The 24,374-nt window shown below is 39.6% G+C and overlaps 1 protein-coding gene across 1 annotated transcript in view; it reads left to right on the forward strand.

Annotated features, from left to right (window-relative positions):
• The window catches only part of capn13 (calpain 13), a 126,002-nt gene that overhangs the window by 13,330 nt on the left and 88,298 nt on the right, over nt 1–24,374 (forward strand). The window contains exons 2-4 of the mRNA XM_062973057.1: nt 10,487–10,729; nt 19,764–19,833; nt 22,438–22,556. Of these exons, the coding sequence (XP_062829127.1) occupies nt 10,487–10,729; nt 19,764–19,833; nt 22,438–22,556 (432 nt within the window). The remainder of the gene's footprint in view (nt 1–10,486; nt 10,730–19,763; nt 19,834–22,437; nt 22,557–24,374) is intronic.

Genomic DNA, 24,374 nt, shown 5'->3' on the forward strand with positions numbered 1-24,374 from the left:
TCCCAGAAGTCCTAACAGCTGGTATTGGCTGGGATTTCTGGGAGTTATAGACCAAAACACCTGGAGACCCACAGGTTGAGAACCACTGATCTAGACCATTGCAGCTCTAAGAAGTCCTTCTCTTTGTTCCACCACCTTTTCAGTCTCCTTTGGTAGGAACAAAGGAAAGAGCTCTCTCAGTGATCTCAGACTTGTGAACTCCCTCCCTAGAGAGGCCAGGGTGGCCCCATTCTTGCTTTCCTTCCGCTGGAAGGCCACATCTTTGTGCCATTAGGCTTTCACAACTCAGTAGGATTTTAATGCTGTACAGTGCTGTTTTATGATTTGACCATAGTCTTTAATTAATTTTAATATTTTTAATGATTTAATTTCATAAATGAATTGCTTTTTAAAATCTTATATTTATACTTTTAGTAATGTTTTTTGAATTGTTTTGAATGTGTATTATTGTAAATTTTATTTTATATTGTTAACTCCTGCTATCAGGAGAAAGATGGAATGGAATGAATATAGTAGCAGCAGCATGTTGGCCAATGCATTGTCTGCCATTTGTTAATTCTGACAATAACTAAATTACCTTGTGTTAGCAATGTAATAAGGTGTAATTCTTTTGGCATGTTCCACTAGCAATTTTAGTTATTTTTCTAAATATTCAAAGCATCTAGCTTCACACTTACATATGTTTTGTATTATATATTCATCAACAATTTGTAGCATTCTGAATTCACATCCAAAATAAAATAATTATTTTCATTACATTTCCTTAATTTGAAAGTTGTATGTTTTTAAAATGTGTCTAGTGTTACCTAACGTCTGTTTTGCACCCCTGGAATTGCAACTGTAACCATCTCAAGGCTAGCCTGCATCTACAAATGCCACCCCCTGTTGAGTAGAACGCACAATTTTGCTTCATTTGTATAAACCTGGGAAGACTTGAATCAGAAACAGAAAGATTTCTGTTTATTGCCTAGGATTGTAATAAATGGGGTCAGTTCTCTTTCCTTTTTTTGTTTTGTTCAGAAATCGTATGGTGTATTATTTCCAAGTACTTGCTGAGAGATTACAAGGCATTCTGCCAGTCTGCACAGTGGAACAATGCTCTTCAGAAATTGTCTGAATATCATAGGTAGAATTTTGTACACAAATTATGCTTTGCCTGCTTTTAAAGATATAATATCATTGCAGCTGATCCTTTAACATCAGAGATTGTTTTAGAAAGCTTTTTACACACTGCATTCCCATTTCATTTTCTCTGTTCTCTTTGTTTTCCTTACAGCTAATTTGTCAGCCTTAAATGTAATGATCTGTGATACAATTAACTTTATTTTAGAAACAATTTGCTCATGTTTTTTCCCTGCAAAGGATGAGGCAGGCATCACATTGTAATTTTTATTACTGCTTTCCATAATCTGCCAGAAAAAGACAATATGATTTTCTGTTGGTTTTGCCAGCTCCTCTTGACAAATGCTCACAAAATGTTATTTCCCTTCATAAACAGTACAATTTTATGAGTGTTTTCTCAGAAAAAAAGTTCTGTTGAGCTGGGTTAGGCTTACCGTCAAGTAACTGTGCTCATGACTGCATTTATTTATGTGGATATGGCATAGTGGTTTGAACGATGACTCTGGAGAACATGGTTTGAATCTGCATTTGGCCTTGAAAACCCACTGGGTGATCTTGGAGAAGTCGCACAGTATTAGAAAACCCCATGATAGGTTGACTTTAGAATTGCCATATGTCAGAAATGACTTGAAGCACACAACAATAACAATAACAGCAACAGACATCTTGACTGTTATGTTTCACTCTCAAAGAATAGTTTCATCTTTCTGCCACTATTGCATCCCTGTAATAGGTGGCCTCTGTCACTAAAATTGTATCTGTGAGAAGGGAAGACATTTTGCAGGATCATGGCCTTGAGCCTTTGAACCTATAATAATAATAATAATTTTATTTTTATACCCCGCCCCATTTCCCTGAAGAGACTCGGAGCGGCTTATTTATTTATTTATTTTATTTACAGCATTTATATTCCGCCCTTCTCACCCCGAAGGGGACTCAGGGCAGATCACATTACACATACAGGCAAACATTCAATGTCTTTTAACATAGAACAAAGACATGACAAACACAGGCTCCGAGCGGGCCTCGAACTCATGACCTCCTGGTCAGAGTGATTCATTGCAGCTGGTTGCAGCTGGCTTGCTCTCCAGCCTGGGCCAGGCCCAGTCTACAATAAAAACAAAGCAATAAAAACAAATAATAACAATAAAAACCAGTCATAAAATCACATTCAAGAACAAAAGGTAAAATCATGGATAAAATCTAGAAAAAACCTGAGCCAAAGTGCTAGTTTGTCAAAATCATCAGGAGGGGAGAATTATCCAAATTGTCAACGCCTTCAGGGTGCTGGAAGAGGCGCAAATACCTAAGAAAGTACTGATCCATTTCCAAACATACTATTCTGTCTTTATACTCACAATCAGTAACATTTTGTTGTACTTAGATTTTCCAACATATCTGTCAAAATGATATTGTACAACACTTGTTCAATTCATACTTTTCTGTATCAACCATTACCAGAGTCATCTCAAAGGGCTCTTTCATCTCTCTAAGCCAGGGGTCCTCAAACTTTTAAAGCAGAGGGCCAGTCCACAATCCTTCAGACTGTGGAGGGGCCGAATTATCATTTGAAAAAACAAACCAATTCCAATGCACACTGCACATGTCTTATTTGTAGTGCAAAAGAACAACAATGAAAGAACAATACAATATTTAAAAATGAAAACAATTGTAACCAACATAAACCTATCAGAAGTGTGGGCCTGCTTCTGGCCAATGAGGTAGTCATGTTAATTAGGATTGTTGTTGTTGTGTGCCTTCAAGTCATTTTAGACTTTGGGCGAGTCTAAGTCTAAAATTATTTATTAATTCTACTACATTTATTTATTACATTTATATCCTGCCCTTCTCACCCCGAAGGGGACTCAGAGCAGCTGTATATACATACAATATGTTATATTATTAGCATAGCACAATATTAGCATTATATAATATTATATTGAACTAACCACTATACTGTAATATTATATATAATATATAACATATAATTAATATTATTATATGGTATTATTATTAGTATTATATTGTATAACATTATAATATTATTATCAATATTATATGTATATACAATATATTATATTATTAAAAAGATATAAAATATTATAAAACTGAGGGCGGGGGCCAGGTAAATGACCTTGGAGGGCCGCATCCGGCCCCCGGGCCTTAGTTTGGGGACCCCTGCTCTAAGCTCTGGTGGTTGCTTCAGATTTTAAGAATCTATTTGCCCTTCAGTCACATTCCATTCTTTCTTCTTCTTCTTTTTTTTTGGCAGACACTCATTTTGCATTATATTTTTCCACTATAATTCCTGTTTTTAGATATCATTACTGTAATTTTTTTTGTACACGATTTCCTAGTTGGACGAACTTGCTGACTTGCACTTTGGCTGGCAATAAACAAAGGGCCATTGAAACAAGGCATATTTTTTCATTCATTCTTGGCAACTTTCTTTCTGGTAGATTGGCTAGAATTTTGTTAGAAGAAACATAGATAAAGCTAGAATGATCATCCCCAAGCCAGGCACCCAGTTTAGTATTCAGTTTTGAAACAATCTGCAGAACAGTCTTGTACAAATGATGAAAATGGAGACTGAACTGCATAACTATAATTATAGAAGCCGCTTCTCGAGTATTGCTTGCTGTACATTTTAACTGCTGCACAGAAAACTATTTGAACAATTCTTTGGGTGAATAGAAATCTCCCCCTCTCTCCCTGACAGCTCTCTAGGACTTGCAGAAATGATATCATTGGTAAAACAATAGTGTATGACAAGGATACAAGCATATACATGATTGTAGGATTTGCTGATATGTCTGTGTAAAATGTAAAGTACATTGGCTCATGTTCAGATCATTCAGTATAAAAGTATCTTGGAACAATTGTCTGTGAATAGAACTGGCAGGCTATATAGTCCGAAGCTTTCCCCACATTTTGATGTAGTAGTAATAATAATAATCTTTATTTGTACCCACCCTCTCTCCCAAAGGGACCTGGGGCAACTTAAAACAACCAACCAATACAGAAAATTATATAAGCAATAAACAATAAACAGCAATAAACAAATAATCACTTCATACAATTAAAATGACATAGTAGTATAAACATTAATAAATAACAGTTTAAAAGCTATTTGCCCTCTAAAAACAGTATAAATATAAAAACAGTTTAAACCAGTCAATTCCTATAATCAAGATATGATTAGAGTTTTAATGGTCATTCAAATCCTGTCCGATAGTTAGGTAACACTCTAGCCATTATCAAAAGCCTCCTTAAATAGCCAGGTTGTCAACTCCTTCTTGAAGTTTAGAAAAGTGGGTGCTTGTAAACAAGTGAAGAAAGGGACTGTATGACATGACTGGAGTTGGTGGGGTGAGGGTGCCATGGAAAACGTTACTTTGTCTGCAGAGTTAAAATGAAAGCAGTAATAGCCTATTAACACTTTCTATGAGTACCTGAGACAGAAAGGATGTGTGTATAGTTCACAATTGCTATGAGGTGTTACTTTCCTTATGCACTTTGATGCTTTAGTGAGGAAAGATTTGTATGATAAGAAACAACAAAAGTACCAGAACATTTTGTGTGTCTGACATATTTGTCTCAGAAATTGGAAGGTGTAAATCCCTATGAGAGTTAGCATGCTTTGGTGGTTTGATTGTTGGGCTACAACTCCAGAGACCGGAGTTGGATTCCCTGCTTGGCCATGGAAAGCCACTAGCTGACATTGGCTGAATAATATAGTCTCGCTGCCAGAAACCCCTGTGATAGTGGCCATAAGTTGAAAACGATTTGAAGGCACCCAACCTCAACAGTAACAATAAGACACCTGTATTACTGATATAATCCTAGTAGTGATTTCTTGGCAAAAGCTGCTGGTGTACACACAAACATAGCTTCTTATTTGCATTCTTTCTATTTTCCTTACAGCCCTAAGATGATTGGTTTATTTCTTGAAGTACACAAACAGCACCTGAACAAAAGTACAATTTTTGAAACCTTGCTGAAGTGTAGCAGAAACATTGCATGATGTTCTCTTTGCACAAAGAATTTTTATTTTTCCCCAGCACTCAAGGAATAAGTGAATTAATTGTTATTGGCAGAGGCGAGGATCTGACTCTGAAAGCCACAATGAAACCCAATCCACTGAGAGAAAACAAGCAATTTTCCAGATCACATTCTGCCAACTCCATTCTTTGACAACTTACCACCTCAGCACACAGGGCTTTTTGGGCCCCTTTTCCCTCTTTGAAATGGGGCCAGCCGAGCACCATCAGATGACACTAGCTTGGTCACAAGATGCTTCCTCGCCCATGACGGAGAGGTAAATTTGGGTAGCTCTGATAGAGCTACTCACATTTTTAATGCTTTTCTCTCATCTGACAGGGACAGAGACAGGGCACCAATGCGTCTTGTCCCATTGTCCCCATCTGACAAGGAGGGAGGATGTGTGGGTACTTTTATTGAAATAAAAAAACAGTCATCCACCTTTTCAGGTTTAACTCCTGCGGTTTTGATTATGCATTGATTTGATTAACATGTTCTTTCTAGGACGTGGAGATTTCTAGAGAGAACACATATCTAGGCATTTGTAGGTTTTTCAGCACAATTATATATGCAGAAAGAATCCTAGAATATTGAATAATAGAGTTGGAAGAGACTACATGGGCCATCTAGTCCAGCCCTTGTCATGCAGGAAAAGCACAATCAAAGTTTTTCTACTTTTGTGAGAGCTCTGTGCTGCTGCTAACCGCTGTGATAATGGAGGACCTACTGTATATTCATATATCTGATACAGTGAGCTAAATGCATCAACTTACTAAAACAAGCCTTTTGTAAGCAATGACAGCTCTTACAGAAAATTCAGCACTTATATTAGAGACAAAGTGTTCTGGTTCTAAGGAGGAGCTCTGAGGACAAGAACACTTCCTACTATACTTCAACAAGTTTAAAACTCAAATTAAACTTTTTATGCTTGGGGTCTTTTTGTATCATTGCTCCATAAGAAATTCCAGTATAACCAAGGAACACTTTAATAACAATCTTTGAAGGCAATTTTCCTGCTTCTTGGCAGAGGGTTGGACTGGATGGCCCATGAGGTCTCTTCCAACTCTATGATTCTACAATTCTAAAATCTCCTGCCAAATTGCCAGAAATCTTACTTCTTTCAGCTCCTGTCATTTATTTTAATTCCTTCTGGGTTTCTCCTAGGACAAACTTCTTAAAACTCTAACTCATCAAAATCCAAATGTATACTTAATCAGAATACAGCATTTCTTCTTGAAGGCTTTCATGGCCGGAATCACTGAGTTGTTCTGAGTTTTCCAGGCTGTATGGCCATGTTCCAGAAGCATTATCTCCTGACATTTTGCCCACATCTATGGCAGTAATGCTCAGAGGTTGAGGGGTCTGTTGGAATACACAGTCCTTTCCTTACAAAGTGGAAGATCGTGAAGTGACAGGGCTTTAGCCTAAAGCCTAACATTTTTTCATAGCATTATAGAATCATAGAATAATAGAGTTGGAAGAGACCACATGGGCCATCTAGTCCAACCCCCTATCAGGCAGGAAAAGCACAAAGTACCCCATCCAACCTCTGTTTAAAAGCTTCCAAGGAAGGAGTTTCCATCACACTCCCAGGCAGAGAGTTCCACTATTGAACAGCTCTTACAGCCAAGAAGTTCTTCCTAATGTTCAGGTGGAATCTCCTTTTCTGTAATTTGAACCCATTGCTCTGAGTCCTAGTTTACAGGGCAGCAGAAAACAAGCCTGATCCCTTGTCATTTCTCCTAAAAATGTTGTTAGATATGCTGCCCATGTTGACACATCAGGTTTGCATGTAGTAGTAGTAGTAGTAGTAGTAGTAGTAAGTATTTATATCCTGCCATATTTTGTTGCTTACATGGCAACAAAATTGCAATACAGAACACATAAAACACAACAGAAGTTTGCCCAAATTGATGAACAACACCAGAAAATAAAATAAAATAAAATAACAACAATACAACAATACAATAAATTAATTAATAGTGGAGCTCTTGCAGGCAGGGTCCAGGCCTATTGCAAAGCTAGGACCATGACTGCAGTTTTTGCTCCATTTTCAAGAGTTTCTGCCCAAATGATCTCTAGCAATTTGAAATTCAGGTTCTGCATTGTTTTATGTTTGGTGCTTTCCAGTTCTGGTCCCCTTTTTCTTCCTATTATCACCACTGGTTAAGCTTTATTTCCAATATGGATGCAACCACCCTTCTTCAAAATACTTTTAGTATTCTCTAAGCATCTTCTCAGGCAATACTTGTCTTCAAGATTCAGTGGTGGGGAACTTGTGTTAGATGATGCCCTTGTGCCTAAATCCTGGTTTTGTGCTTCCCAGAGGCAAGATGCTAGACTATACTGGCCTTCTTTCTGATCCAACAAGGGTTTTCTTATGTTAGCTACTAAGCTAGATGACAATAACATTAGGCAGCTTCTTATCTTATAACATGAAAGCATCTTAGGAGACATGATGTTTGAGCACATACTTTGTGATGCGTATCTTTCTTCCTGGCAGTGAATTTTAAATCATGCAAAATAACTGCTTCTTCATTTGTCCGTCTCCGAACCTTAACACCATCTTTGTGAAGCTGACAAGGCTGTTCTGCAGAATCAAGGATAGCTAAGTGCCTTATTTTCCTCACTCCACTTGCTAAATTATTCCCACTGTGTTAAACAATGTAATTAAACACATACGCTCACACGAGGAAAAACTCTTGCTGTTCTCCATCAGCAGAGAGAGAGGAAGGGGGGAGAGAGAACAAAGAATGAGCGAATGTGTCAGTCCTAGCCTTCAAGCTCTGTTAGTTTTAATTTGAGTTGTGGAATTAGTATTCAGTTTTGCTGGAACACTGTTGCAGGAAATAGATCTTTGCATGCAGTGGGTTTGAGCAGCACTGTTGCAAATGAGTATTTGTTAAGGGAAAACCATTCTTTTGTCATGTTATGCTACATTACATAAGATTTATTTCCATTATACAAGAAATGGAAACTGAAAAAGAGTGTTTGCTCTTTGTGTCAGTTGAAGGTTATTTCTGAATTTCATCTGACGTCCTCTTTAAAAAGAAAGAACCTCTCTTAATTAAACTGTTTATACTGGAGTGCTTGCAGGATACAGTTATTTTTTAAAGCACAAGCTGCAGGACTAGTATGGTAGTTTAAAAATCCATCTAGACAAGCTGCCTGTCACCAGAAATACTGGTACACTGTGAAGGTACTTTACTTCATTAAGGGAAAAAATACTACTTTTGCACAAAGTAAGGAAAGTGCAGTGAGGGGAAAGTAACAGTTGTCTCATTTTCACGTAAGAGGCAAGATGTCTCACATGTCTTATCCAGCTCTGGACAAGGTGCCCTAACATGCTGAGATGACCAATCTCAGCAAGAGTGAATATTTTAGTGAAATGTGTTAACATTACTAAAAGGAACCACTAACATATCTAAGATGCCAAGGGACTCCATGTATGCATTTGTATATTTATACAGAATCTCTTGAGTTTACTGATTAGAGTTATTGTGTAGTTTTAAATGATGAGTTCTCAAAAGTTAATCTGCTAACTGTTTGGATTTCAGCTTCCAGAATCACTAATCACTGCAGAGTTGAAATTTAAAGAATGTGGCTAAATCTACAGTGCCATATGATCCATCTTCAGAATGTAGATTAACTATACTGAACTGGATTGCATAGCAGTATAGATTCATTGACGACTTCATCACAAAGGCCAGGCAAATTTCTCCCAAACACAGTTTCCTCTCGGCAACACTTCCCTCATCACGTGGGGGAAGTGTCATCTTCCCAGTGAGGACTCATGCTGGCTTCACTGGAGACACCACAACACGGACAGGCTCCCGTGTTGGGAGGGAAGCATCCAAGGATGCTTCCATCCCAGTTGGGGGTGGGTGGGGCCTCTGATGGAAGTTACATGAAATCGTGTGGTGGCCAGCATAGGGCTCCATCCCCAAAACAGGCTGGAAGTGTCCTAGGATGCTTAAATTGCCCTGTCTGATGAAGCCCATAAACCAGTTCAATGGAGTTCATCTGCATTCTGAAACTGGATTATATGGTAGTATAGATACAGCCACAGATGCAAAGAAGATACTAAGCTGTTTATAAAATGGGAGGAATGAATCAGAAACTGAATGGTACCCATAGGTCTCAGGTATACTTTTTAACAGCCATCCATTTTTGATAGTGACTGAATTAGAATTAACAGGAGGATCATTTGGTTTTCAGTTGGAAAGAATTGTAATTATTTTGGTGCCTCAAATGTTTCATGGTATATCTGACCTGCTGATTCCAAAATGGCACCAGTTTTCCCATAAGTCTCGTTTTTTAAATACAGAACATATACCACTCTTCATTTGCTTGTCTACAGAAAATTATGACAGGGTTGTTGAGAGTTTTCTGGACTGTATGGCCCTGTTCCAGAAACATTCTGTCCTGACGTTTTGCCCACATCTATGGCAGGCATCCTCAGAGGTTGTGAGGTACCTCACAACCTCTGAGGATGCCTGCCATAGTTGTGGGTGAAATGTCAGGACAGAATGCTTCTGGAACAGGGCCATAAAGCCTGGAAAACTCACAACTACCCTGTGATTCCAGCCATGAAAGCCTTCAACAACACAACATTAAGACAACTACATCCAAGATACTAGACCTGATACAGTCTGTCCAATGCAATTTTCTGAATCAATGCCACGGATAATCCCAGGAACAGGCCTAAGAACCAAGACACCAAGATTTTTTTTTGCTGGGTTGAGTAATAAAGGGGAGAACAGAACCACACACGGTTTTAATGAGATAGCAAGGCTGAAGAGCAGCTCAGTAGTTCTGTAATACTTTGGTCTTTGTCTCCTCTGGGAAGAATTAAAATTGCATATCAAATAATGGTAGAATTGGTTGAATTTTGAAACCACATGCCATCATGCTTTTAAAAAGTTTTCAGATAATGAGACTCCCTACCTCTTGGCAGAGAAAAGTAATCTATTTGAAAGTGTCCTATGTTTGAAGAATTATCTGCTCCAGGTCTGGTTTTTAATAAAGAAACATAAGAAAGGAGAGAAGAAGCATTGAAGTTGGTCATCAACAGCTAAATGCAGGATGTGACATTAAATAGGCATGCAGATCACCTATCTGCTCATAATCATCCACACTATGTCAGGGTTTTCTTTTTTTGTATTTCTATTTAAATCAAACCAATTATTTCTGGATATGTATTTGCAAAGACATTTGTGTGTGCAAATGTCTTTATAGAGCTATGAAAATGGTCACTGCACTGGTATACTTGATTCTTCAGACTTGATAATGAATTATCTTTTTCACCATTGCTTCTTTACAGGAACAGGACTGGAACCTGCCTTCTAACCTGTATCAAAATAAATTTGAGCAAAAGTCAGAGAAAATTGGAAGCCTGTCTTTTCCTCGGAAATTTGAGAACCAGGACTTTGTTTACTTGACAGACTATTGCTTGAAGCATGGCATACTTTTTGAAGATGATACGTTCCCTGCACATTACAGTTCTATTGGGCCTAAAGTCCTCCCAGAAGACAAGTTGCGCCGAATAAAGTGGCTGAGACCAATTGTGAGTAATTCCTAAGCCTGCTACATCCCTTGGGTGGGGTTAATGGGGTGAGGGAAGCTTACGTGCTTGGCTTGCAATCTGCCCTAAGCTCAGCTGGCCAGGCAATACACATGAATGATGTAGATAGTTTCACAATTGAGTTCATTATTGCTATGATACTTGAGCACTTGTTCAACCTGAGCAGAACTACTGCATATACCCAATCTTGAGTATAGGTCAAGGTCAGGGTTTGAGGTCAAAATTATGGATTCTTATATAACCCATAGATTATATAAGGGTTATTTCATGGAGAACATACTAACTCGGATGGCCAGTCCTGCTGCTAATGTCATGTTTTCCACTTAGACCAGTGGTTCTCAACCTGTGGGTCCCCAGATGTTTTGGCCTTCAACTCCCAGAAATCCTAACACCTGGTAAAGTGGCTGGGATTTCTGGGAGTTGTAGGCCAAACCACCTGGAGACCCACAGATTGAGAACCACTGACTTAGGCATTCAAAAAGGGCAGAAGTGGTGCTACGGTGGAGAACATAGATCAGGTTGGTGCTCATTTTAGGTTCTCATAGGATGGATTAAGACCTTGCCATTTGTTCAAGGAAGAGGTTTTTTGTTTGTTTGTTTGTTTGTTTTTTTACAAAAGGGTTAAGATACAGAGCTCACATTGATCCATTGATAAATTGACCCAGGTTTATGGACTTATCTGTGAATATATAGGGTAAGAAATTCTAATGTACACCTAGGACCTCATCACATGGATGAGGTCCAGGGCCATGATTCGTCAGCCTCTGCAGCAAATCATGGCAGCAGTGGAGTGGTAGTGAGACAATCCCAGCATCCCCGCTGCTGGGTGATGCCTCCTCCTTCCACATGGGGAAGGAGGGAAGCCCTCTCTGGTTGGTGGCAGGGCTTCAATAGGAAATCCAGTGATGTCATGTGATGTCCAGTGTGCCTATCCATCACTGGACTGTCCCTAAGACACTTAAAAAGGTAAGTTTGATGAGATCCTGAGTATGGATGCGAATGCCTCCAAAATCATTAGAAATGTAAATCTATACAAAATAAGAAGATCCTGAAATCGATTTTAAGTGCAAGCTCCAATAAGCTATTAAATCAGCTCACTCTTTATAAGAATAACAGTATAGCCTTGCACCTTTTCTCAATGGCCTTTTCATTTTTTTATCCAAAGTTTAGCTTAATGTGATGGTAAAGAAAAACAGCACCTACAATCCAAGATGTCTCCTCTTGTTTTGTGTCTTCTGAGTCATGCTGTATCTGGTTACTTAAGTGACAGATAACTTTTTCCCCTTACTGTCACTGTTCCAGCTTCCAATATAGCAGTTGAGATGTGAAACGGGCTTCAATTTTATCTCATGCATCAACAAGAGAATTGGCAATTACGTTCAGAGTCTGGGATCTTTATAGCTGGTGGTAATGCATAGAGCAGAGAGAACACAGCTTGATTTGCAGATGCCAGGCAGCAGTGACAGCTAGAAACAACTTGTTTTGACTTGTAAAGTGAGCCAATTTGATAACAGGAGTCCCTCAGGGGGAACAGGGCTGAAGTATAAAAACTGTCAATTTTGACACCTTTCTTAATCCTAACATGCATGCCCTTCACCACTGGGTGCAAATCACTGGATGTATTTTTCTGTGTACAGCTCATTCTCTTTTTTCCCTCCTCTCCCTCCTCTTAAAGAAGGTTTGCTCATTTTATGGGGCCCTATGTAGTCACAATCTGGTCTGTAGAATAATGGTTACTGTGTTGGGTCAGGTCTGAGTTTCCATTGGGTCATCTTGTGCTAGTCATCCTCCGGAAGTCTGACTTTTGTTCACTAGTAGAAGGAAGGATATAAAGGCACCTTTAAAAGCCAGTCAGTTCCTTCTAGGAATCTCTCTGGGCCTCTGATTATTCTGAGTGGTTTCTTAATAGAGAGCTAGAGTAAAGAGGGGTTGTTAGCTTTTTATGTTCCCAGCTCCTACGCTTTTTCATGAGCATTTTGATCTATCTGTAACAGGCATGGGCAAAGTTTTTTTTTTGGGGGGGGCGCATTGTGGGCCCAACCAAGGGAGCTGGGCCAAGAGGCAGGGCAGCTGGGCACGTGCTGTGTGGGACAGGCCCAGAAGGAAGAGGGCCTGTGAGAGAGTGGGGCTGAGGGGGCAGGGCAGGGTCCAGATCATCCTTAGGTTGTCCTCCGTGCATAATAATGGGGCTGCTCGCTCCATCCTTATGCCAGGAGGAAATCAAGACATGCAGCGACTGCCCCGATCCTCCTTCCCGATCCTCTCCCCCTGGTCTTCAGGCTGTCCTCTTGGCATTATGTCAGGAGGAGGGCAAGACAGGCTACGGCCAAGAATGCTCTCAGCATAAGGATGGGGCCGCTCACACTGTCCTTATGCTGGGAGGAGGGCAAGACATGCAGTAGCTTAGGGCGCTCCAGAGGGCTATTAGCTGCTGAATATCTTCTTTCCCTGTCCTTTCTGCATAAGGATGTGGCAGGCCACCGTGTCCGTATGCGACAGGGAAAATGAGGAGGGCCTGATGTAAGCACCCAGGGGGCCGCATCTGGCTCCCAGGCCTTAGTTTGCCCATGCCTGATCTATAGGCATAGTCAATGCCCATGCTGAACTTTATACCATGCTGAAATTTGTAGATCAAGGTTATATCTGCACTGTAAAATTGGTGCAGCTTGACACCTATTTAAATGTCTGAGTCCTATGAAATCATAGAAGCATAGAGTTGGAAGAGACCTTGTGGGCCATCCAGTCTAATCCCCTGCCAAGAAGCAGGTAAATCACATTCAAAGCACTCCTGACAGATGGCCATCCAGCCTCTGTTTAAAAGTCTACAAAAAAGGAGCCTCCACCACACTCCAGGGCAGAGTTCCACTGCTGAACAGCTCTTACAGTTAGGAAGTTCTTCCTAATGTTCAGGTGGAATCTCCTTTCCTTTAGTTTGAAGCTGTTGTTCCACGTCCTAGTCTCCAGAGCGGCAGAAAACAAGCTTTCTCCCTCCTCTCTGTGACTTCCCCTCACATATTTATACATGGCTACAATTTCTCCTCTCAGCCTTCTCTTCTGCAGGCTAAACATGCCCAGCTCTTTCAGCCGCTCCTCATAGGGTGTGTTCTTCAGAACCTTGATCATTTTAGTCGCCCTCCTCTGGACGCATTCCAGCTTGTCAACATCTCCCTCCAATTGAGGTGCCCAGAATGGGACACAGTGTTATTCCAGGTGTGGTCTGACTAAGGCAGAACAGAGGGGTATGCGGCATGACTTCCCTGGATCTAGACACTAGACTCCTATTTATGCAGGCCAAAATCCCATTGGCTTTTTTAGCCACCACATGACATTGTTGGCTCTGTGTGCCTCCATGAGGACTCCAAGATTTTTTTTCATACATACTGCTATTGAGCCAGGTGCCCCCCCTCCTTTTTGGTATCTTTACATTTTATTTTTTCTGCCTAAGTGGAATATATTGCATTTGTCGCTGTTGAACTTCATTTCAAAATCAAGGGAGCTATGGTTTTACAAAGTCTTTAGTCTTCTCTGCCAAAGAATTCTGGTGCCTCACCATACTATAAATCCCAGGATTTCTTAGCATTGAGTCATGGCAGTTAAAGTGGTGTCAAATTACACTAATTCTACAATGTAGATCCACCCAAGCTGCTGTTAAAACCCAGCATCAGCTGAAAGCATTTTGCTCCCTGAGGTGAAGGGAAAATGATGCTCGCCCTCATTTGATGTTCAAAAGAACCTTACATTTCACCTGTAAGGCATAGGACAGCTCTAGATATATTGGGCAGGCCCTTTGGTATACACAGCACTGTATTCTAATATTTCGTTCCTTCTCTCTTCTTCATCAGATAGAGAAAGTGTTACTGACCGTGTCAGGTCGATCAGCGAATTGCCATGGCCAAGTAGGGATTTGAATCCAGTCTCCAGAGTCATAGTCCAATGCTCAGACTGCTATACCATACTGGGTCTTCAAGAACTATTGCTCCTGCAGAAGGAGATGGAAAGAGCACAATCTCAATTCATTCGAGGTAGAAAAATGAGAAACACCTGGAAATCAAAATGTGGCTGCCTAACAGACTAAAGGAATATACAAAAAGCAAACAGTTGAAGGAAGTAAAAAAGGATCACCAAAGATGAGTACAGATGCATAGCTCAAGCTTGTGGGAAGGAAAGATACAGGTCAGAATGAGCAAGCAGAGAGCAACTAAATGGGGTTTTTTTTAGATGCACTGAAAGAATTACTAAGAAAACAGTGGGGCTGCTGCTTAGTGAAGGTAGTAAAATGCTTACTTGTCTGCCAGAAGGACTCCCAAAAAAGGAAGAGCCTTTCCATACTGCCTGTCAGATTAGTTCTTAAAGGAGCATGACCTTTCTGTTTCTTTTTCTTTGGCATTAGGCCTGGGGCAATCACTCTCCCTATGGACTAAGCTAGCAGCATAGCCCATGTCTGAGAATCAAAAATGTATGTCAGACAAAAAAAAAAGAAGGGAACCCAAACATTCATTAGCTGCCTGAATCAAGTTTGTAGTGCATCACCGAAAAGGTTAATAAAATCACAAGAGATTTCCTGACAATCCAGCCTACGGGAAGATTTCCTCTTTCTCTGACTTAAGCCGTAAGAAAGAAATCCTGACTTCATTGTAATGAGTCATGACCTTTCAAAAGGTCTTGTACTATAGCCGCTGAGCTGGAGCAAATGGTCGCCTAACATAATGCAATGTCACCTTTCTAGACATCAATTGCTGCCCAAATCTACATGTAATTCAGTCAACTGAATTAGTAATGACACCTTTTCTTAGGAAGCAGTTGCAGGGAGGAAATGTTGTTTCCATTTCATTACGCTGACTGAATGCAAGCAAACAGTTGGTACTTTTGCTTCAAGAATATTGAGCGCGTAAGACTGTAGGGCTTAAACCCCCACTGTGACCTCCATAAAAACACATCAAGTCTTGACTTGATAGTATTGAAGAGAGAAAAGAAATGCTTTTTCTGATGTGGGAAAAATAACTTTTTTGAGCACAGAATAACTGAATAGCACAGAATAGTTGTCCATTTATTCTTCATTTGCTAAGCACTGGGGCAGAAGAATCTCAAATACAGGCCTGAGGTGGTACATATGTAGTCTCCCATTATGCGGATCTCTAAGGAACAGAATATAGTGTGCCTAAAAAAAGCAAATATTACTACTGAAATATTACTACCTGTCAACCCCAATTTGCATTTTCCTTATATCCTAGTTGAATCTGGGCTGAATGTTTTGAAGTAGGTGAAAGAAATCCTAATGATAAAGAGTTGGGTGTACATTTGATACTGGTGAAGCAAAGTGTCCCCTTTAGGCCCGTTTTAGGGATTCCTGGGTTATTTTCTCCAAACTGAAGCAAAACTTTTATGAGTCCTTGTTAGTGATTTGGGCTTTGCAAAAAGGTCAACTTTATGCATTGAAAGATACTCTCTTTTAAGTTTCATTACTCTGAAAATGTTGACAGTGAAAATGGAAAAGGAGGACAGATTGATTGACTGATAGGTCTACTTTTTAATCATTGGAAGTTTTGCCCTGAGCACTCTGTCACTGTACTTTGAGAGAAGAGATTGTGAGCATCATAAAACAAAACCAGTGTTCTTCCCACGTTCCTTGGTCTTTTTGTATTCAGTGTGTAGACAAAGGGGCGTTAGTCAGGAGTGATGAGGTTATCTGGTGCTTGTGACTTGGAGTAACTGGCTTTCCCTCCTGTAATCAAATATTTTACTTCTTCCTTCCTAACTCCTGATTCAATTCATTTCATTATTCCTTTCTTTCCCACGCAAACCAATCTTTCTTATAGTTTTTTTTCTTATAGTGTCAACCTTTCTGTTTCCTTGATGTTGTTTATTTGCTTTCTGAGGCTTTTGTGTGTGTTAATATTGTAGAATTGGACACTGAACACAGAGACCATTTGGCTTTCCTCAAAGTGAATATTTTCCTCCTAGGCTTCACCATCTTAACCACCTCTTCTAAAGATGTGTCTACACTGTAGAATGAAAGTAGTTTGTGCTGGCAGGACTGCTAACTGACAGGTCAGCAGTTTGATTCCAGGGAGAGTGGGTGAGCTCCCTCTGTTAGCTCCAGCTCCCCATGCAGGGGCATGAGAGAAGTCTCCCACAAGGATGGTAAAACATCAAACATCCGGGCATCCCCTGGGCAATGTCCTTGCAGATGGCCAATTCTCTCACCAGAAGCAACTTGCAGTTTCTCAAGTCGCTCCTGACCTGAAAAAATTAATAAACTCAGATCTTACAGCACAAAGAGTGCTCAATTTTCTGATGTAATCCAATGCTGAACATCCAAACCTCAAAAGAGAACGCAGAATGGCCAGTTTCTCAGTTTCAGCATCATTCCCCTTAACCAGATTAGATGTTAAGAGAGAGAGGGAGAGAAAAAGAAGTCATGGCCCAAAGCAAACAAACACAAGCACATTGCATTTCCCTGGATTATACACCTCATTGATAACTATATTTACAAAATGGGTGTATGGGTTCAGCTCAGGCTTTGCCAGATCACACCATACCCAAATCTAGCTGTCTTCTCAGCATTAAAAGTGTCTTTCAACATCAGTATGAAGAATGAAAATGTGTTATCAATCAAACTTCTGGTAAGAAGGAAAAGTCAACAGGTGAACAAAAATACACACAGAAACTAATCACCAAATATACTGATATGTTTTGAATGTCTCTCATCTAATATTTGTGTGTGTGTGTGTGTGTGTTTGATATATGTGCAAATACAACCTCACCTATTTTTAAAAAAAGAACTCTAGGTTGCACATCAATAAAACATTCTTGCTATACAGAATATATAAATCAACAGTGCATGAAAAGAATAATTATTGGAAACATCATATCATTTATAGCATACTAACTGTGCCCGGCCACGCGTTGCTGTGGCGAAGCATGGTGGTATGGGAAATAAAGTATTGAGGAATTGGTGGTAGTTAAGGTAAAGGGTAAAGGTTTTCCTCTGACATTAAGTCCATTATAAATGGGTTATATAGCTGTGTGGAAGGGCCTTGAGTCTACACTGCCATATAATCCAGTTAAAATCAGATAATCTGTATTTTATAGGCAGTGTGGAAGAGGCCTAAGTGAGGCCTAACTCTGCCTGTCCCCTAGGCTGAGTGGGTTACTAGGAGACCAAGTGGGCGGAGCTTAGCCTTCTAATTGGATAAAAACAATTATTCCTCTCCCTCTAATTAGAGGACTTTATTTTTCTTTTCTTTTTGTTGTATGAACGTAGAGGCATGGATGAGGGGTCGTGCTGCCAAGTTTAGTATTTCTGGAATGTGCAGTTTTGTCCTAGGCTGAAATTTCATTACCCTTTTATATATATAGATTAAGTCCAGAAATCAAGTAAATAAAAGCAGCAGTTCATAAAGCAGCAATTTAAAAAGGAAGAATGGTAATTATAGCAGACAAAGTAAAAGGGAAAAGAATATACTTTGCTTTTAAAAACTCATAAGTTTTAAATACTGTAGCTATACCAACTATCTTGGAAGCTAAGAAGGCTCATCTCTGGTCTTGGATGGGAGAGTGCCAATAGATGCTGTAGGCTATATTTCAGAGGATGGAATTGGCAGAAACCATATCTGAGTTTCCCTTGCTATGTTATAAAATCCATGGGGTTATGCCATAAGTGGCACTCATACAGACACAGAAGAAATGCAGTGTCAGAGCTTGAATGATAGACAACAGTGAAAGACAATTTCAACTGGTTCATTTTAAAATTGCAAGGGTACCAAAATATTTAAATCTTTGTAAATATGATAGAAATATGATAAAGGTAAAAGACTATAGAAGAGAGGAAACTGATAGATTCTCCCAGAGGGGTTTGAATGTCTGTATCATAAAAATCTTGATTTGAGTCATTTTGTATTCAGCCATCTTTATGATGTTGTGCTAGGATTGTCACCTCTTTTGTCTCACAGACAGCAAGATGGGCAAGTATGGCATGGGCCTTTCCATGAAGGGAATAAACATACTATTGAATATTGCCACTGCACTAGACTTCAGGATTCATTTTGTTTATTTTTTTAATTTTGATACACAACATTCACAGATTTCTTCATAAATTCAGTAGAAAAAAAACTTGAAATATTTTTCTTTTAAAAAATGACCATGGGAAAGTAAAAACACTTTTGTCTACTCCCAATTATAGATTTCATCTAGAAAATGAGTCCTTGCACTACTGGGAAGAAATTGTTTCTCACCACTGCCTATTGCAATGTGCATGGCTTGGAAAGATGGAGCTAAGTTTTAGATATTGAAAATAACCTGCAGGGCAGAAGATCTTTTGTGAGCAAACCAGATCCTAAGCCATTGTGGGCTTTAAAAATGAAAATCAATACTTTAACTCGGAAACAAAATTATACCTTTTAATTGAGAAAACAGGTTACATTAGAAGAAAAGAATTTAGACCCTTACTAGCCGAGATGGACAAGGCAAACTGTCCCAGTACTGGGTTAGTTAAATATGTCCTGAGTTCAAAGTCATTCCCCTTTTTCCGTGGTCACACAGGCAGCTTTGCTAATGTTAGCACTGGGTGTTGGCAATGGTCAACTGAAGACCTCTTCTAAAGCTCTGTAGCTATCTGGCAGTGGCAATGGGGACAACCTGTGTTCAGTTTCCTGCACAGATGAATGCAGGGAAAGTGGGGAAGGGTAGCAGCAGAGGTCTCTGTGGAAAATGGACTGGTTCACATTGTACACTGTTGTGCTGCGCACATTCTGAACAAAGTGCATTCCCCGATATTACCTTACTATGTAACTAAATTTGTTCAATCTATATTGTTTAGTCTATATTAAAGACTAAAAGTCCCTGGATGTCATGTAGACATTAGTGGTGACTTCTGAGAAATTTCAGGTTTTTTGGCTGATGTAGACAAGATCTTTGCTGAGGTGTAACAAAACTGGCCCATTCAAAATAATATACTGTAGGTGTGCTGCCATAAAGCGATGGCAATTCATATGACTCTGCTTCCTCTCTTTTTAAGGATATAATGAGGTACCCCCGTTTATTTGTGGATGGTGTGAACAGAGCTGATATTCTTCAAGGACAAATTGGTAAGACCCAAAATTTTCTGTTGTATCTTGGAGCCTAATAATCCGCACCTGAAGAGGCAAATCTTTTGTGCTAGCATATCCTATTGTTTACTTGCTTCCTGCAAAGGAAGCCAATCTATTCTGTCACAGAGTAATTGGTTTGTGTATTTTTTTAAATTCTTATTGTACAAATATTTATGCCTTATATCTTTTTTAAACCTGATGTTGTGAAATGAACAATTGGGGAGTGGAGACTGAAGAATATACCCAAAGCATCTAATCAGTGGTGCTTTGTCAGAATTTTTGAACTGATTTTCCACATGTAAAATTTTTATCCATCAAGAATTTGTATATGCAATTTAATACTGGTAAATTTATAGTACTACTTGTGAGGACAACATGCACAGGTTTTGCAAATGTTGATTCTATTTATTTATTTTATTTATTTATTTACAGCATTTATATTCTGCCCTTCTCACCACGAAGGGGACTCAGGGCGGATCACATTACAAATATAGGCAAACATTCAATGCCTTTTAACATAGAACAAAGACAAACAAACATAGGCTCCGAGCGGGCCTCGAACTCATGACCTCCTGGTCAGAGTGATTCATTGCAGTGATTGATTGCAGTTGCTCTCCAGCCTGCGCCACAGCCCGATTCTATCCACACATGTTGATAGATGTGCAGAAAATGTAAATGAGACTGTTGCACATGATCCCCAAACACCTTCATGGGTGTATTTTCATTATATAAGGATATATATACTGAGAGCCAAATGCCAGGCTAACCAGATATCATATTTTCAAAAGTGGGCAGCGAAATAACTTTGCAGATCTCAAAAGCTGGCCATAAAAGCAAGAGCCCTATGCTTCTATGGGAAATCTCCAACAATTGATGTTCAGAGACATACTGCTTCTCATTCTTAAAGGAGTGGCAATCATTATTAACTTTATCCTCCATTAATTTTCTCCCTTGATTTGAATTTTTTAAAAGAAAAACTAGAATACTGTAATCATACTATTCATCTTTTGTGTGATTGCAAAATCCATGGCTTATTCGTATGCTTTATCAACAAGTGTAAAAAAAATTCTTTGTCCTGAATCTTTCAAAATTTGGTTTTCATTAGACCATTCCATATTTTAGTATTGTGTGAGAGAATGGAAAAAGGTTTCCCTATCAGTTTGCTCCACACCATCCTAAATTTTAGAGGCATCCAAATTTGTGTAAGGGAGGTGATTTTTGTCTTCTGAAGGGGACGCTGTGTTTTGAGCAGCATTGCTGACTATAAACGTATATAGGGGGGGGGGGGGGAAACAGGGCAGAAAAGGATGCTGACCAGGGTCCAATTGCACCAGAGTTAAGTGCTTTAAGCACCATTGATTTCAAAGGAAAACTCAAGCACACATTTAATTGTATGCCCCAGTTTGCAATAAATTCGGGTGGGCAGTGGGGGTGAAATAGATGCTAAAGTTTGATAAATGAATAAAAAGTGAATAGAGTATTAAATGGTAAGCAGAGAAAATGCAATTTGGAATGGGAAAGTCTATGATGTGTGAAGGAAATGTTTTGAGATATATATTTATATATATAGAGTGTGTGTGTCTGCCTTGGAGAGGTTTGAAAGAGAGGAAGGGAATGGCTTGACTGATAAAGGGAGACTCTGCAAAGAAGCAAAACAAGTGGTAAGAAAAGAAAGTATGCATATGAAACAGGACATGGAAAGGGTGCCTATGCTTGTGAAGAAATGTGGGTGAGAGAAAGGGGATCAATTAGGAGGACCGAGTGGATATAGTTAATGTAGTATGTTGGAGAACCTTAGGAGGAAATATGGGATTCTATGTGGTAGGATGTTGTGTTGATTCAGGCAGAGACAGAAAGCTGGGGATGAAAGGGTTAGACTGATAGAAGATAACTTTATTTCACCAGACTGGGTAGGGAGCAAATGGAAGGTAAATCTCAGGAGGAATGAATTGACATTGTCTACAAGGGAGATGACCTGGATATACAACTCCCAGAAATCCCAGTCAGCTGTTAGGAATTGTGAGAGCTGAAGTTCAAAACACCTGCAGGACCAATGTTTGGGAACCACAGATGTAGACAATTGGCCATGGAACCAATTGTGAGGTTTCCTTTCCTGGACATCTTAAAAAGAGGCTGGATAGGTATCTTCTGAGGACACTTTTTAGACAGAGGTCCTGCATGGAACATGGTGGATTTGGTGGCCCACAAGACCACTTCCAACTTTGCAATACTATAATTCCTTTGCAAAGGCTTTTTTTTTTTTTACAGAGCAATCCCCTAAGTTTGTCCCCCTTCCTCACACTTATAGCTACACACTTACAAAAGCTTCTGCGGTCTGATTTTCAGAGATCCCTCCCATATTCAACAGGTTTTTGTGACACTCTGTGGCACTTTCAAGGGACAAGAGGGCCACTATGGGAAAAGAGGAAAACGAAGCCTAATTTTACCAGGCTAGTTGCACCTGTGTAAATTTGGATCCATCCTTATATTGAAGTAGGAGGACTATTTGTAGGAAATTTTCCTATATTCTTCATATTCCAGTAAATAATGTAGGAAATATGTTGTGAGGTCAATGACAATTTATTTCTTTTCTTCTTCAAGGTGATTGTTGGGTCCTAGCAGCCCTGGGTTCTTTGACCCGGCAACAGCGGTTCCTGAAAAATGTTATTCCAAAAGACCAAGGATTCGAAGACAGCTATGCAGGGATTTTCCATTTTCGGGTATGTAACATAGAATGTCATAGTAGTGTCATTTCGACTTACTATATTGTTCTCTCCAAGCATTTATTAAAATGTAAGTGTCACAGCAAAAATAAAACAGATGGACATTATATGTAACTTCTTAATTAAAATATGTTAAAGTTAAATTACATGAAAATGAATGAGTAAAAAAGTCCCTCTGGGGAAATAAAAGATGTTAGTCATTATCCTAATGTCATCTGACTCTTTTTACTTTTTAAAACTGTGGTCTCAAAGCATTTTCAATAGGTAATGTCATTCTGTACATAGTAAAGCAGGTATGTTTGATTTTCTTAGATTATCTACTTTAAATATTGGCTTACTTAGTCTTTGTAACATAGGGCTTTGTGGGTTGCTAGGGCCTGCCTTTTGTAAATCTCAGAAACGTGGATTTATGAACATACAATTGTTCTTAGTAAGAGTTAGGAAATGGTAAAAACTTTCAGTTTAAACTTTGTTAGCTTTCACTAAAACTTCATCTCTGTCCTTTGCTTTGTTTGTATGTATGCCATTGAGAGATATCAGTTCTCCTTAAGTGAACATTTGTATGCATTTTCCAAATGTATACATTTTATGCATATATTGGGTATCTAATTGAACAAAATATTTGTTTTTTATGTGCCTTTAAGTCATCTCTGCCTCATAGTGAACCTATCACAGGGTTTTATTGGCAAGATTTTTTCAACAGAAGTGTGTCATTGTCTTCCTGTGAGGCTGACTTGCTCAAATTCTGTGATGACTCATGGGCCTTGTAGTCCTGCTCATGGCATTTTGATGCCTGATGAAGAAGAAAACTTGGGTTTTTTACCTTCCCAGTCAGAACTGGATTCTTCCCAGACAGATTCTTCCCAGCCAGATCTGGGAACCTTGCACCTGCAAGAGGGTTATGTTCCAGAAGTATGTCAAACAAACACTGAGGCTACATCTCCTGTGTTTTCTCGCCATGAGTTTTGTAAACAACAGAGAGGTTTGGAAGCGGCCACGCGCAGGAGTGCTAGAATAATTGCTAAGAATTTAGCCAATTAAGCCTGCTTTCCATGAGAATCTTTAAGGAGTCAAACATCTGGTCTCAGAGATTAGCTTTCGTTTCTGGTTCCCAGAGAACTGCTCTCGGCGGGAAAGTTAGACTCTATTTAGGTGTTTTACCCGCGGAGTAACTTTGCGGAGTCAATTCGTCAGCCTCCGGAGCGAGTTGTGTCTGGACAGCGCGCTCCGTTCCAAGCCTCGTTCCTGTTCAAGCCTTGTCCTTGTTCTCAAGCCTTCGCTCCTGTTTCCCAGCCTTGTTTACCTACGGACCTTGCCTCGCCTTCCAGGACTAAACCTTGCCTTGTTTCACGGATTTTACCAAGTGATTCCACGAGCCTTGTTCTTGTTCCTCGTTACCTTGTGCCACGATTCAAGCCTTGTTTTCAAGTATCAAGTTAATTCCTAGCCTTGCTCAAGTTCATGAACTAAAGGACCTTGTCTTCTCCCCTCACTTTGCCTGGCAAAGTGAGTGTTTCGGTTATTGGATTACAACTTTGGACCTTAATATTTCATATTGGACATTGTTTTCTTGGACTAATTTTGACCTTTCCTGAAAGGTCTGTTTCTGGACTATTTCATACACTTGCTTTTATTAACTTTATATATTTCCTTAATAAAGATATTAGATAGAATCTGGCCTCTGCGTATGGTTATTGGTGCTCTGTAGCCTGGGTTCTGACAGTTTGACTCCGCCGCCCTAAGCACCAATTAACCTCGGCCAGAATGTCTACCGGAGCCGGACCTGGGCCGGGCGGCCAGCCGATTACCTACACC

This window comes from Anolis carolinensis, chromosome 1 (genome assembly GCF_035594765.1).
Source record: "Anolis carolinensis isolate JA03-04 chromosome 1, rAnoCar3.1.pri, whole genome shotgun sequence".
NCBI lineage: Eukaryota > Metazoa > Chordata > Lepidosauria > Squamata > Dactyloidae > Anolis > Anolis carolinensis.